This window comes from Onychostruthus taczanowskii, unplaced genomic scaffold, assembly GCF_017590055.1.
Source record: "Onychostruthus taczanowskii isolate IOZ18803 unplaced genomic scaffold, ASM1759005v1 scaffold86, whole genome shotgun sequence".
NCBI lineage: Eukaryota > Metazoa > Chordata > Aves > Passeriformes > Passeridae > Onychostruthus > Onychostruthus taczanowskii.
The window spans coordinates 2,888,871-2,902,584 of NW_024506552.1; the positions used below are offsets into that span (position 1 = coordinate 2,888,871).

The window sequence follows — 13,714 nt, forward strand, 5'->3', positions numbered from 1 at the left end:
CTGCCCTGCATTCCCAGAGGGAGAGCAGGCCCATCTCCAGCAGCCCTGGAGCTTCAGAGGAAAACTCCAGCCTTGTGCAGGATCCCTGCTCCAGCAGAACCACAGCTGGCACTGCAGGAGGGCTGAGCCCCCATGGGATGGGACTGTGCCACCACCCTGACACACAGGGGCCAGGGCCTGTTCTGACTCTGGCAGGGTTGTTTTGTATTACCGCATTTTTAATTTTCCTAACAAGGAACTATTATTCCTAACCCCGTATCTTTGCCTGAGAGCCCCTTAATTTCAAAATTACAATAATTCAGAGGGAGGGGTTTTACATTTTCCATTTCAAGAGAGGCTTCTCCCTTCCTTAGCAGACACCTGTCTTTTCAAATCAAGACACACTTTGTTGAAGGCAATGCATTCTGCTTCTTTCTCTTCTAGAGAACAGTACCAAGGACAGATGAGATTCATGCTCTTGTTCAAGAGTCCACACTCAGATGAGTAATGACAAGCCATTACTTCCAAAAGTAACTCATTTCCAAACAGCCTGCACTAACTGTTGGAATATAATTGAGCAATTTCTCCAGATACCATCCATAACCCATTTTCAGTCATGCAGAGCCAAACAAAGTCCCATCTATAAGCAGGGTGATGAAAGCTCAAAATTATGTGCCAGTATGTGATATCACTCTGTGGCTCATTAAAAAAAAATTGTAATCCAACTATAATTTCTCCATTTTCAAACCCAAGTAAAATAACAAGTGGAAATGTGACACGGGATTGCAAGCACATGAGAATGAACTCAGATGGGAAACTGTAAGGTACACAAGGATTGCAGGAGCTCTGGAATAAACATATGAACACCTCTCATACATTTATCTAACTCCATGTTCATAAGAAAGACATCTCAGTAATAAAGAATCAATAAACATACCACATTTTTCATTAAAAAGATCTTCTACTTTCTGCTTCAAGTCATTGATTTTGGCATTCCAGAGCTCTGCCAGGAAGAAATTGGAAGAATTAGGAAAACACTTACACAATGAATCAGTCTTTGAATAACATTTTAATAAATCTTTAATAAATTATTATGCTTGATAACCAATTTACTATGGCAGTAAAAATGTGCAAAATGGCTTTCATTCTGCAAAACTATATCCACATCAATCCTTATTTTCCTGAAGCTTTGAAAGATACTGTAACTAAATAAAGCAAATGTAACTAAAAGCAAAATTAATCCAAGAGTGATCCATATTTACTATCAGATAGCATAAAATTTACTATCAGATAACAGAAAATTTACTCATCTGAACCACCCAAAACAGTGGCAGAAAGTTCCTCTTATGTTCAATGACACAGCCCTGAAATACATGCCTCTCTCCTGAGAACTTTAATCTCTAGCACAGTTTCTACTTTAGTGGTGAGATGAGAAGTCCATTTAATTTAAGCATTTTGTTTCTGACAGCCATCAGAGCAATTTCCAAACCAGTTTACTTGTGGCTGCACTAAGTGAGCCATGGCTGGTCTACAAAACTAAAACCTCAGTCTAAAGTTTAAAAAAGTTGCAGATTTAAAAAAAAAAGCTTAGGTCTAGCAAGCAACAGGAATGTCCAAGAAAACTGTTTGCAACTCTGAATATGAATACCACCCTAAATCAGTAGCTAAATCAATATCTCATTCATTCTCAACTTGGTAGGAGTAAATAATTGATTTCTTATAGGTTTTTTGACCATACAGCTAAAAAGAAAGCATAGGGGACAAAAAAGATAAAGCAAATAACAGCAAATTCCTACACAAATATAAGCAAATAAACTTACAATGTGAGTATGCTGAAAAAAAGGTTTACTGAGACATGGAACTACTTACAGTTACTTTGAATGCAGTCACTCATCTCACTTGACAATGAAGAATTTTTCTGGATTGCAAATTCAATGCTGAGATTTCTGTTCCAGAGCACTGCACTAACAGGCCTGGGCCTCCATGGCCAAAAAGCTCTGGCCTACATTCATGAACACAACTACTTTAAGGGCTTTCAACCCTGTCCAGCTTTTCCTTTACTGATTTTCTACAACTGGAGAGGTCGGTCATGGCAATCATGCACAATCAGCTCAGACAGGTCATGGCTTACTAATGTTGGTTCAAATCCTTCCTGATCCCTACATCCCACCTAGGTATTTCTGCAGAGTGATGTCAATATTTCAGATTTGTGGAGGGTTTATGAAATTTATGCACATCTCATCTGGGTTTATGCACTTGATGGTACTTTGCACCAGAAAAGTCCTTCAAGGGTCTGCAGCACTGTGCAGTAACAGAGCAGCACAAATCTAAAACTGCCTTTGTACCTGAATCAATGACATCTAATGGATCTGGGCTGCATTTGTACAGCACACTCCACACATCATCCAGTATTTCTCTACTGCAGATTATTACACATAATGAAGAACCACATGTACACAAAAGGGAGGACTTCAGTCATTCACTAACTGTACATCAGAATATGAACTCAAAATATCTGATATGTAATCTGGATGTTCCATACCAACATTAAAGAATGCATGGGTGCTAGTTCTCCCAACACTTACCAAAAGAAAACTCTCTTCCTTGTGGCTTCAAATTTTCATTGGAGTCATCGGTATGATAATTAGTTTCTGTATTTGTGGTTTGGTCTTTTTTAGGACCTATGAAGAGACATTACATATTTAAGGCAGAGCAGAAACAAGACATCATACAAAAAGAACAATGCATCAAACTTGATTACTAGAGAAATCTTCAATTCTGAATCAAGAGTAGAATAAAAAAAAAAAAAAAAACAACAAACAAAAAACCCCCACCCTACGAAGTTCTAGAGTTGTATTTAAGCATTTAATGCTACTGACCATATCTGTGATCTCTCTGCTCAGGACTACAGCAGTTCCCACACCTCTGCTTGGAATAATAGGCCCAAGCAAGCTGTCAAACTGCAACATTTTACCTAAGCATCATCTACACAGTATCCAGTTTGTTTCAGAAATGAAAAATAAAGGTGCTTTTATACTGAAGTGTATCTGGAGCCCTCAAGAGTTTGCTACATGAAGTGCATGTTACTTATGGGCTATGAAAGCTTAGAACAACAGACAATATAGAAGAATATAATAAAAGAACATCAGAAGAATATTTATTTCTTCCATACTGTCTTCAATAGTAACTTCAATCTCCGGGACACTTGAATTTTCTGAAGAGCTTCGTGACCTTTTGGAAGTCCTTTGATCTTTGGAAGGACCAATTCCTGGAAGCCAAAAGAACACAAGGCATAAAGCACAAATTTTGCACACCTAACAAAGGAACAGCTGTATTCTAACAATTCTAACAGACTGAACTAAGCAGAGTCTGCACAGTAAAACCTGAACAATACAGTGATGCTCACAATCTTAAGAAGTAGGTTTAGTGCTCTTGAAAAAAACACATCTAGATTTTCCATGAATTCAGAACAAAAGACTTGTTTTTTCTAAGGGTGAAGGAGAGTTTTGTTACTTTTTATTTTCTAAAACCCCCCAAAATTACTAATATCTGAATTTTCTACAGACAAAAGATTCTTTCATTCTTTTCTTATAAAACACCATTGTTGTTTACAGCAGTTCACAGCTCTCAGTTAAAAATGGTTGAAGCCATTAAAAGTGAAATAAAAGTTGTCAAAATTGAGGAAATTCCATTTTCTGTACTAGAATAGTCAAGTAGAAAAGCAGACATATTTATGGTTTGAGTGTCTTTCTCAACAGCAGATTTAGAGACTACTATGCTAGATCATCTTAAATAATGCCTTTTATTTACAACTCCTGTCTTTTTCAACCACAAAGAGCTCTCAGTCTGCTAGGGAAGTAGAAAACAAGTATTTACAAATGAATTGTTTACCTTTTTTCTTTAGTTTACTAGCCAGTCTTAGAGGCAAATGGGAAATGATAAGCTCAGGCCTAGAAGTTGAACAGAACAAATCCAATCAATTGCAAGACAAGTCATACAGCAAAAAGTTACCAATTTCTTGGAATTCAGTTGAGTTCCAATTCACATAACATCAGCTCTCTACAAGGAAATTCTGTTAGAACCACGGATGACTCTCCATCTACTATAACCACAAAAAAAAAAAAAAAAATAGAAAACATAAAGCTGTATTTTCTATTCTGCAATTTTCTTCTGGGTTTACTTCAAGCAAAGAAAAATACAGAAAAAGAAAAAAAAAACCCAAGGAACTAAGCTTCCAGGTGCAAGACCATTTTCCCCCCTCAATTCTTGATGCATGAAACACACAATTTATACGTCTACAGAAATTTAATGAGGAATGTATGACCTTGTGTGAGGACAACATACGTGCTAAATATTCTTTGTGTTTCACGGAAGCAGAGTTTAGGTAGCATTTAAAGCCTAGAGCTGCTGGGAATGAAGTCAAGTAACTTCAAAATCAGAGGTAACAATAACTGGATCACAAACTTACTTCTTAATAATAAATTTGATTTTGGTACTCGCACGGATGATTCTTTCGAGGCGTGGAATTCCAAACCACGTGGGACTCCGGAAGGGCACTCCTTCTGGCAAGCCTTCCACCACCAAGGAGTCAGGGTGTGATTCAAACACAGAATAGGGAACTTTCACTGAATTTGAAACCTCTGAAAGCCCCAGAGCTTCAGCTGAAAATAAAGATTAAATGATGTATTACAAACTTCAATGGGTGGAATTTTATCTCAAGTGATTTTAAGAATCTCGTCTCACAGAGGCTCTGCTACTCAAAGCTAACAAAAGCCTCCTAAAAACAATAGAAATATTTAAATATATTTGAACAGATTCCCTATTATTTTCTGTGCAGTAACTGCAAATGGGAACTTGGCCCATCTTGTTACAGATAACATCTAATATAGGCCTAATGTGCCTAATGTTTTATTTTGAGAACTTCTTTTCACCCAAAAGCTTTTGTGCAATCATCTCATCACACAACCAGAAAAAGAATGGCCTAGGATGCTGTTATAAAAACATTTATGTCAGTTATAGGAAAGAGTAAGTAAAACATAGGTAAGAGGAGTCAAGATTTCTGTCCTAGTATACTTCTGATGCTTAAGTAAATACTGTAACATTTAAACAGAGGAGTTTTAAAATGCAGCAGCATTACAGAACAGTTCATTTAGCATTTAACTTACCAAACTTCACACTAAATATATCTTCTACTTGCTTTCTTAGCTTTGTGATCTTGGAATTCCAATCTTCTCTTGCTGAAAACCAGAAATGGGTGTCAGAGAATCACCCAGCTCTAGATACAGAGGTACATTTGAACATACTTCTTTCAACATAAGAACATGAAAACTAACAACACAATTACATCTGATTAGACAGGGACACACAATGAGTAATGATTATTAATAGCAGCTTAAATAATACACGTAATTTCCTCTACATAATGAAAAATCTATTTAAATGTAGTTATGAATTTCAAACACTGACCCTAGCAGAACAACTTGGTCTTCAGAGCCTTCAGATGGAGAAAGAAATTATTTTAGTGGTTCTTCCTGTTAAAGGCACATCATGCTTTCAAGAAGTCCCTACAATTCCTTACCAAGGGAGACCTGAAAGGGCTCAGGGTCACCTGTGAGATCCCAAGGGACTCCAGACCTTTGATTCAGGCCAGGACAGTAACTCCATTTCTCTGGGGCTCTGAAGGTGACCTAGGCTAGTTATTCAAAGGCAGCTGGGACTGCATCAGGATTTCACAATCCAGGCAGCCATCCATGTTCACAGTGATCAGCTCACTCCTTCCAACCCTCATGAAGAATATCCCAGCACACTCATCACACTTCACATGGGTTCCTTCTTGAAAAATGCTGCACTGATCTAGATGTGTTTCCCCACCAAACCCTTCCACCTTTCCATTCCCACCTGGAGACAGCACCTGTCTTACCTTGAGGGTTTGACCTGTGCGGGGTACCTTCGTTTGAAGCGTGAGTTAGCAGCTCTGGCCTGCAACAAGGACACAAATAGTGTGCTTATTCTTGTCATAAATTAAATACCACTACCTATTATGACATGAATTGAAGAGTTTGAATTTTTCCATTATATTTTTCACACATGTCAACATGTTAACAGATATGCAAAACATATTCTGAAATACTTGTCTGGATTGCAAATGCCCACTTTACAATGCAAAATATTCCATTTGCCTATTTGTTAACTAGAGACCAAATGCTTCATGACTTAATGAAACCAAGTGCTTGATTACACATAGGGTGTTTGCTTGGATTCTTTCCTAAAAAACCCTCCATGTTTAGACTTACCTTTTGATCACAAATTTTATTCTGTGGCCTGCTTGAATTATTTGTTCAAGGCAAGGGATTCCATACCAGGAGGGACTCCTGAAGGGGACGTTCTCTGGCAGCCCTTCAACATAGAGGTCAGTCGGATGAGCTTCAAATTTCTTGTATGGAACAGCTCTGGGGTCACTGCTTCCCAAAGCCTTGGCTGTTGGAACAAAATACATCCAGTAACTGGACAGACTGGCCAATCAACCTTTATTAAAAGCTAGCTGATGCCAATTCCTCAGGCTGTTCCTGCAACTGTGCTCTTAAAATGTGGAACAATGCAGGACATCTAAATACAACAAAACCCAAGTCTCTGCATGTAAAAAAATGTTTAAAAATTGCCATATTCTAAGATGTTGCTGTTGGGCAGTCATAATACCAGAATGGATTGCTTACTGGGTCACAATACATTTGTTTTATCCAGTTGTTAATCTGTTATAGAGTATCATGAAAAAATGTATTCTAGATCTTACAAACTTGACTTTTTTTCCTTCATATTTGACAGAATATAAAAATTCACCCAAAATTGTTTTAATACTAATTGTTTTAATACTAATTATGATGATATTCCAGTGGATATAAGTAAACAGCTGTTTCACCACCAAAGGAAAAAAATCCAAACAGGAAGGAATCAAGAGCAATCAGAAGAGCTGTATATGTAAGAGTTAAAATTATTTTTAAACTATGAATTTACCCTGTATAAGCAGTAAACTAAAACATTATTTTTCACTGAACTTCCAGAATTTTAGATATTTGGGAAAAAAATCTGAACAAAGGTCTAATTCATGCAGACATTCAAAGAAAGGAATGAAAGCAACCTTCAAGAAATACAAAGCCATTCAGAAAAGAAGATAATAATACTGCACTTACCATACATTTTGCAGAAAAGTTGATCTACCATCTTTCTCAGTTTGATGACTCTGGAATGCCAGTCCTCTTTCACTGTATTTGAGACTGGCACAGAACAAAACCAACATTTCTTAATTATATTGGTTATATTTTCAGTTGTTCAGTTTATACAATGCATAATCATCCTGCATTTTCAGATGACACATAAATGTTGCATGTAAGAAGTATGGATTTAATGTGGAACTAGAAAAAATGACCACAAAATAATGACAGAATATTAAAACTGTCAAAACTCTGCTGAACCACTGACATCACTCTTGCTACAAAATACACACAATGTTTTGGCCTGAAGAACTGCAATACTTCAATCATCCACCTCCAAACAGCAGATTCCAATTGGAGATGGAAATAGTTTTTCAATGGTTTCATTTCCTGAAGAATTTATTGATATTCAGTGCAGAATTAGGAATGCGCATGGGATAAAAACTTGCTTTTAAGGGATCAAAGCACATATAATACAAGTCACTTCTTGCTCCTGAATATGTCTTTGTGACCAACAAGTGAAGCTTCCCAGTCTCAGAGAACACATTGGCCAGCTTACACTCCAGGGGTTTAGTCAGAGTGCAAAAGCAATGACTTGTGTTCCATACTTGCACCAGACTGGGCTATCAGCATAAGCACCAGCTGACACTTCCTGCGATCCAACTGGTCTGTCTTGCAGCCAGTGTCAGTCTTCTCAGAGTTTCTGGACTGAGGCCATTCCACAAAACCATTCTGACCAGACTATCTCCCACAGGAATGTAAATGAAAATCATCTTTTCCTCTGCCAGTCAAAATACAGGTCTCATACTCATCCCATCCCTTTCCTGCTGGGGACACAAGCTGTCAGGACCTATGGACAGAGCAGGAATTGGACATGGAGCCACAAGGAGCTGAGAGAGCAGGGGCTGGTGCTCCACAGCTCTGTCTCCTAAGATGGCAGTGGACACAGGGAGCAGCAGAGGAGATAATAAATTACTGGGAAAGAGGAAATCCAAACAGGAAGAAAACTGCAGGAAAGGAGGCTCAGACAGCTGCTGTCTCCTGTGTTCTCTGAGATGTGACTGACAGCTCCCAGGAATGCTCTCTTCTCTTATTAGAGAGGATGCAGAGGTCACACTTACCACTATCAAGTGGTAGCTGGTGATGACAAGCCATATAAGCAACTGTTCAGAACCCTGTGCCATAGAAATTGATTAACACCAGTTTTCTTAGCTACAGGGGTTTTATGAGTTAAGCAATGCTTTGCCTCCATAATCAGTACAACTGTATTAAAAATTACTAAAACAACAAAAAAAGGCTAATTTAAACAGCCACATAACAGTCCAGTTAAGGCTAAGGCTCAGTTACTAGCCTACCTACTATTTTTGTAGTCGAATTTTGTGCTTGAAGGTACAGTAGGTTATCAGGACTCAATACACTAAGTTAACTTCAGGAAAAGATTAATTCCTGCACACACCTTAAAGAGACATCCTTACAGTACACCTGCTTAATTTAGATCCTTAATATTCACTTTAATACTGTCTTTGATATACTTTTTACAAGAGAACACTATGTGTATATAGGACAAATAGGAATATCACATGTGCTTGTGCAACTCACACATTTGAACACCTACCTGTTGGAACTGTAGTGACCACTGGAGCATCTGTTGAATTCAGAAGTTCAGGCCTGAAGGATTTAAGATACATGTTTGAACAGTGACAGACACTTTGAGAAACTAGCCTCCAGCTAGAGCCTCAAGTAACTACTTACTGAAGGATCAAACCCAATAAACCTCCCAGGGTACATCACAATCCCCAGCACTAAATCCCAACTAATGCTGAAATACCATAAGAGCTGGCTGGAACCCTACTGACAAACTATTTTTCATGCAAATACCCATATCTGATGACTATGGGTATTCACCCATTTCATGGTGACATAAAGGTTCCATTAAACTTACTTCTGAGTTGTGAGATACACTTAATAAGAAACAAAGATAGAAATTAAAAATTTAATCTCTAAAAGAGTAAACTTCAAAGCAGACACTTCTGTTTCCAAAACATATCTAATTTTATCCACAGTTGCACAAACAAAAAAATTAAACATTTTGATGTTTCTCAGAGAGCCAAACTAAATTTTTAGCTGCTCTTGTTACACATTTCAAAATCAATGAACACCAAAAACTAATTTCTGTTAACAACTAAGACATATTTGACAAAAGCGGGTGCCAGCGTTGCATAATGAATTAGATCTATGTATGATACCTGATTTTAAATGAGACACAAGGTAGATCTACACTTCTTCCTTTTCTAGTTATCTGCAAGCATTAGGATGACAGAAACTGACCATGTTCCTCTTAGATGTAAGCAACTAGCCCCCATGGTAAAGGCAGCATGCAAAGAGGCAGGGGCTGCCACTACCCCCAGTTCTCAGCCTGACCATTGCAATAATCACATTCCTGTCCATTTCAAAAAACTCTTGCATTAGCCCTACACCACTGAACACAAAAAAACATCAGCTGTTACTCACTGAAGCTTCCTTTAAACTTCAATCAGTCTCTATCTGAGGTCTCCTTCATGTACACTACCTCCAGACACACCAAGGACACCTAAACCACAGGAACCAGTAGCTATGTGTTGGCCTCAAGCTTGCCCTAGGAAATGTTTTATACAAATACAGCCATAGACACCTTGATACAACATTCCAGCAAATTTTAAAAAATTAGGCTAGGATCCTCAAACAGGATCAAATATTCCCAAGTCAATGGCTTTCAACATGTATTGCAGCTGCAGAGATCTGAACAGTACAAAGAGATCTGGCCCTGTCAAGAAGTCCATAAGATTGAAGAGATCTGTCCAGAGATCTCTGCACCACCACTCTATGTGGTCCACTGGTCTGATGATAAGCTGAATATATCAAAGTGGACATCAACTAAAAACTACTCCTTAGTACCATAAATTAATATGCCAGTAGAAACCAGTTTGGAATTCTGTGAAGAAAAATGAAGCAAAGTGGCACCAGCAGAAAACAATGAGTAATGTAGAGACCAAAACAAAGAACTCCTTACTTCTTAATCACAAAGCGGATCCGCTCCTTTGCTAGAAGGATCCTCTCCAGCCGGGGAATGCCGTATGTGGCTGGGCGCCTGAAGGGAATCCCATCTGGCAGCCCCTCCACAACTAAATCTTCTGGATGTGAATGGAAGGTTGTGTATGGGACAGACACTGGACCCTCTGCTTTTATAGCCTCAGCTTTAACGAAAAAGGAGAATAAAACCATTAGACTAGTGTCACATTCATATTTTCGGAAAAAACCCTTTGCCCAGGATTTTTCTCCTGAGAAGCTGAGAAGCCTCAGAGAAAAAGGAAAGCAATTCTTATAAAATGCAGTTGGAGATTGTTTCCCCACAGGTGATTGTTTCATTGTTTTTTGCTGTGAATTGTTTTCACTCATTGGCCAATCAGGGTCAAGCTGTGTCGGGGCTCTGGGGAGAGTCATGAGACTCATTATTAATCTTTTTAGCCTTCTGTAAGTATCTGTTCTGTATTCTTTAGTATAGTATAGTATAAAATCCTTTAATATAATATGGTATCATAAAATAATAAATTAGCCTTCTGAGAACATGGAGTCAGATTCATCATTCCTTCCTTCCTTCATCGGGGCACCCCGCAAATACAATAGACTAGCTTGTGGCTCTACTCAATTACCTGTTTGCTATCACTCTGATGAACATTATAATTACCATACAGGCAATAACCCCTGTTAAGATAACATTTAAACATTCAAGCATTCATGTTGTGAGGGACTTTTTTTAATAGCAAAATCACTTTGATTCACAGAAAACAAGCTGCAACACTGTATACATATGCAGATCACCCTCTTGTCCCTTTATGCAAACATTTAATAACAGTGACTGCACCTGTAAGAGTGAGAATTCTCACTATTCTGATTTTGCTTAATAGAACTTTTTGAAAGATGAAGTTATTCTCATTATTTTGGTTCTGCTTAATAGAGCATTTTGAAAGATGAAGTTATCTAGACTTAATGATAAACTAAGCATGTTTCAGTTCATGTTCAGTTTCTAGCTCTGTTATAATTTGTTACTACTATTGGCTTACAAGTTATTAATGCCTTGGAGTAGGGGCACACATCCCTTCTTTTCAGTGAATTCCTGAAGTTTCCGTGTGTTTTAGAAATCCAAAGAACCACTAATGAAATAAAAAATACACTTCTAACACTGCTGAAAAAAGCATGGCCCTCCTAATGAAATCTTTGAAACAAATGAAAAGCAAGTAACTAGCAACTTGGGAAGGAGGGGGGCATACCCCACCATCCTGGACTTCCCATTGTTGCCATGAACTTCCAGACATTTAGCAATTTTGTCTTATTTACTCTTACTTTTTGCCCACTGCTGTTTTGCTTGTAAATAGACTGTTATTTTTTTCACTTACACCTACTAGTAAGTGTAGTATTGCTGGAAAGGGATTGGTTAATACCATCATGGGAGGCAGCTCATTCCACAGTGTCTACCCCTTAAATTGTCTTCAACCAAGTTAATTTTCTTCAATGAACTTTGCTATGTGCAAACATCAAAAGCAAAATTAAAGCAATTCACTAAGAATGATGCTCCTTTCTAGAGCAATTAAAATACAGTGAATCAGATTCTGAACTGCATAACCTTGGTGCAAATTGCTTTCAGCAGGCTGTTTAAATGTCAGATGATAGTCACACCCCAAACATGTAGTAACTCCAAATCACAAGGGCTATTCTGAAAGCACTTCCACTTTTTGTGGCAGAGGCACACCAGCATTTATTTTCACATCTTTACTAATGCTGCTGTAGTTTGTGATATGTGGACACAAAACATATCTAAGTGCAGCATTTGGAGACAAAATCCAAAGTCTAACACATCTTTTTCTTTCCAAGAGCCATTGGATATGTAAGTTTTACTTCACTGTAAAGCAATCATAATAAAAAATGAACAACCAATGAGTGGCAGCCTCTCTTCAGTGCCACTCTACAGATTCTTTCACTTAAAGACTCAGTGTAATTGCAGAGAAAAGGACAGCTCTCTCAAATGTGGGTGGCCAAGATATGTGAGCATGCAGGTGCTCCAGGAGACTGAGCACAACTGAGAAATAAAATCAAACTTCCCCATTTGGTGCCAAACAAAGATATCCCATTTTGAAATTACTCTGTTCATCAAAAAAGCTCTTCTCAATTTTACTCTTCCCCATTTTATGTCTTCTAACAGTATTTAGCCCTTTGGTGCTGTGAGTTCTGGTGTGCTCCTGAGCCAAGATGCATGGCAAAGAGCAGTCTGTCACTTGCTGTGACAAAGGACTACAGGCAATGGCTTGGAAAGGTGTGTAACACATACCATATTTTTTATCAAACAGCTCTTCAACTTCCCTTCTCAAGTCAGTAATTCGTGTATTCCATTTGTCTGCAAAGAAAAGAGGAGGACAGGTCAAGCTACAAACAAACCTGAGAAACTTGTTACCCCTAAATGAAATATGAAGCATGTACTTTTATTTGCAAACAGGTGCCTCCTGAGTACAGTTCAGACTACACCTTAAAATGCATAGATGCATTAAAAAAAAATAAAAGCACAGAATAAAATGTTAAACATTACTTCTGAAAGATGTACATTAAATAAAGTTTAAAAAACCACAACAAAAACCAGTTTAAAGTAGCTTCCAAAAATGATTTCTCTCTTTGATGGCTCAGTCATCAGCTCTTGCTACCTCCAGGGGTAAAGGCAGTTTATAGGTGCTGTTGACAGTTACCTAGATTTGAGTGCAGGAAAACTTGATAAGCTTACAGAAAGCACATGGAGCTGTTTTGGTGGAAATCTGTACAACTACAAGGATCAGGAGGCATCTGCCCTTCTCTATTTTAATCCAGTATTCCTCCAAGTCCTGGTGTTGCAAAATGCACCAAGAAATCCTATTTCTGAAAGAAAATACAGCTGCAAAAAAGAAGTTTATCCAAATCCAAACCTGTGCATCCAATTACATTGTCACGTTAAATAACAAAAAATAACAGAGGCAGCCTATGATGGTGATTATACTGCTGCAATCCGTCTAAACGGAGACCAGGGCTCTTAAATGAAAGCTTGCACTAAAATGTCTCGCCTGCACAACAAAATTACTCAAGTCCTCTTCATAAAACAAAGCACTGAAACAAAATCATCTAGAATTTTCATCTTACCAAAATTGAACTGTATTCCTCTGCTTCTCCCACTACTGCCCGAGTCGTTACCTGACTTGGGGCTTCTCTGTCTCCTCTCATCGGGTATGTAGTCATCATCATCTTAAACAGACAAAAACAAAATCACTGGGTTTTTGTCCAAGAAACTCGTGTGCAGCACTGGAACTGCTTTGAATTTCAAAACTAAAACAGAACTAAGGAACTGTGTTTGGCAGGCAACAAATGTTCAACAAATGACTTAACTGAGAAACTTCAGAAAGCTCCTGTTCCTACCTGTGAAGGAAAAACTTGTTCCTTCAAAAGGGCCTGTGCAAAGCACAAGAGAGCAAAGA

At 38.1% G+C, this 13,714-nt stretch overlaps 1 protein-coding gene across 1 annotated transcript in view; it reads right to left on the reverse strand.

Moving 5' to 3' along the window:
* Positions 1 to 13,714, reverse strand: part of GTF2I (general transcription factor IIi) — a 77,875-nt gene that overhangs the window by 13,470 nt on the left and 50,691 nt on the right. Inside the window, exons 23-35 of the mRNA XM_041424982.1 lie at positions 13,383 to 13,484; positions 12,550 to 12,615; positions 10,237 to 10,420; positions 8,803 to 8,855; positions 7,167 to 7,250; positions 6,273 to 6,456; positions 5,900 to 5,958; positions 5,145 to 5,216; positions 4,448 to 4,640; positions 3,871 to 3,929; positions 3,152 to 3,247; positions 2,565 to 2,660; positions 917 to 982 (exon numbers count right to left, since the gene is read on the reverse strand). Coding sequence (XP_041280916.1) covers positions 917 to 982; positions 2,565 to 2,660; positions 3,152 to 3,247; positions 3,871 to 3,929; positions 4,448 to 4,640; positions 5,145 to 5,216; positions 5,900 to 5,958; positions 6,273 to 6,456; positions 7,167 to 7,250; positions 8,803 to 8,855; positions 10,237 to 10,420; positions 12,550 to 12,615; positions 13,383 to 13,484 — 1,314 coding nt within the window. The remainder of the gene's footprint in view (positions 1 to 916; positions 983 to 2,564; positions 2,661 to 3,151; positions 3,248 to 3,870; positions 3,930 to 4,447; positions 4,641 to 5,144; positions 5,217 to 5,899; positions 5,959 to 6,272; positions 6,457 to 7,166; positions 7,251 to 8,802; positions 8,856 to 10,236; positions 10,421 to 12,549; positions 12,616 to 13,382; positions 13,485 to 13,714) is intronic.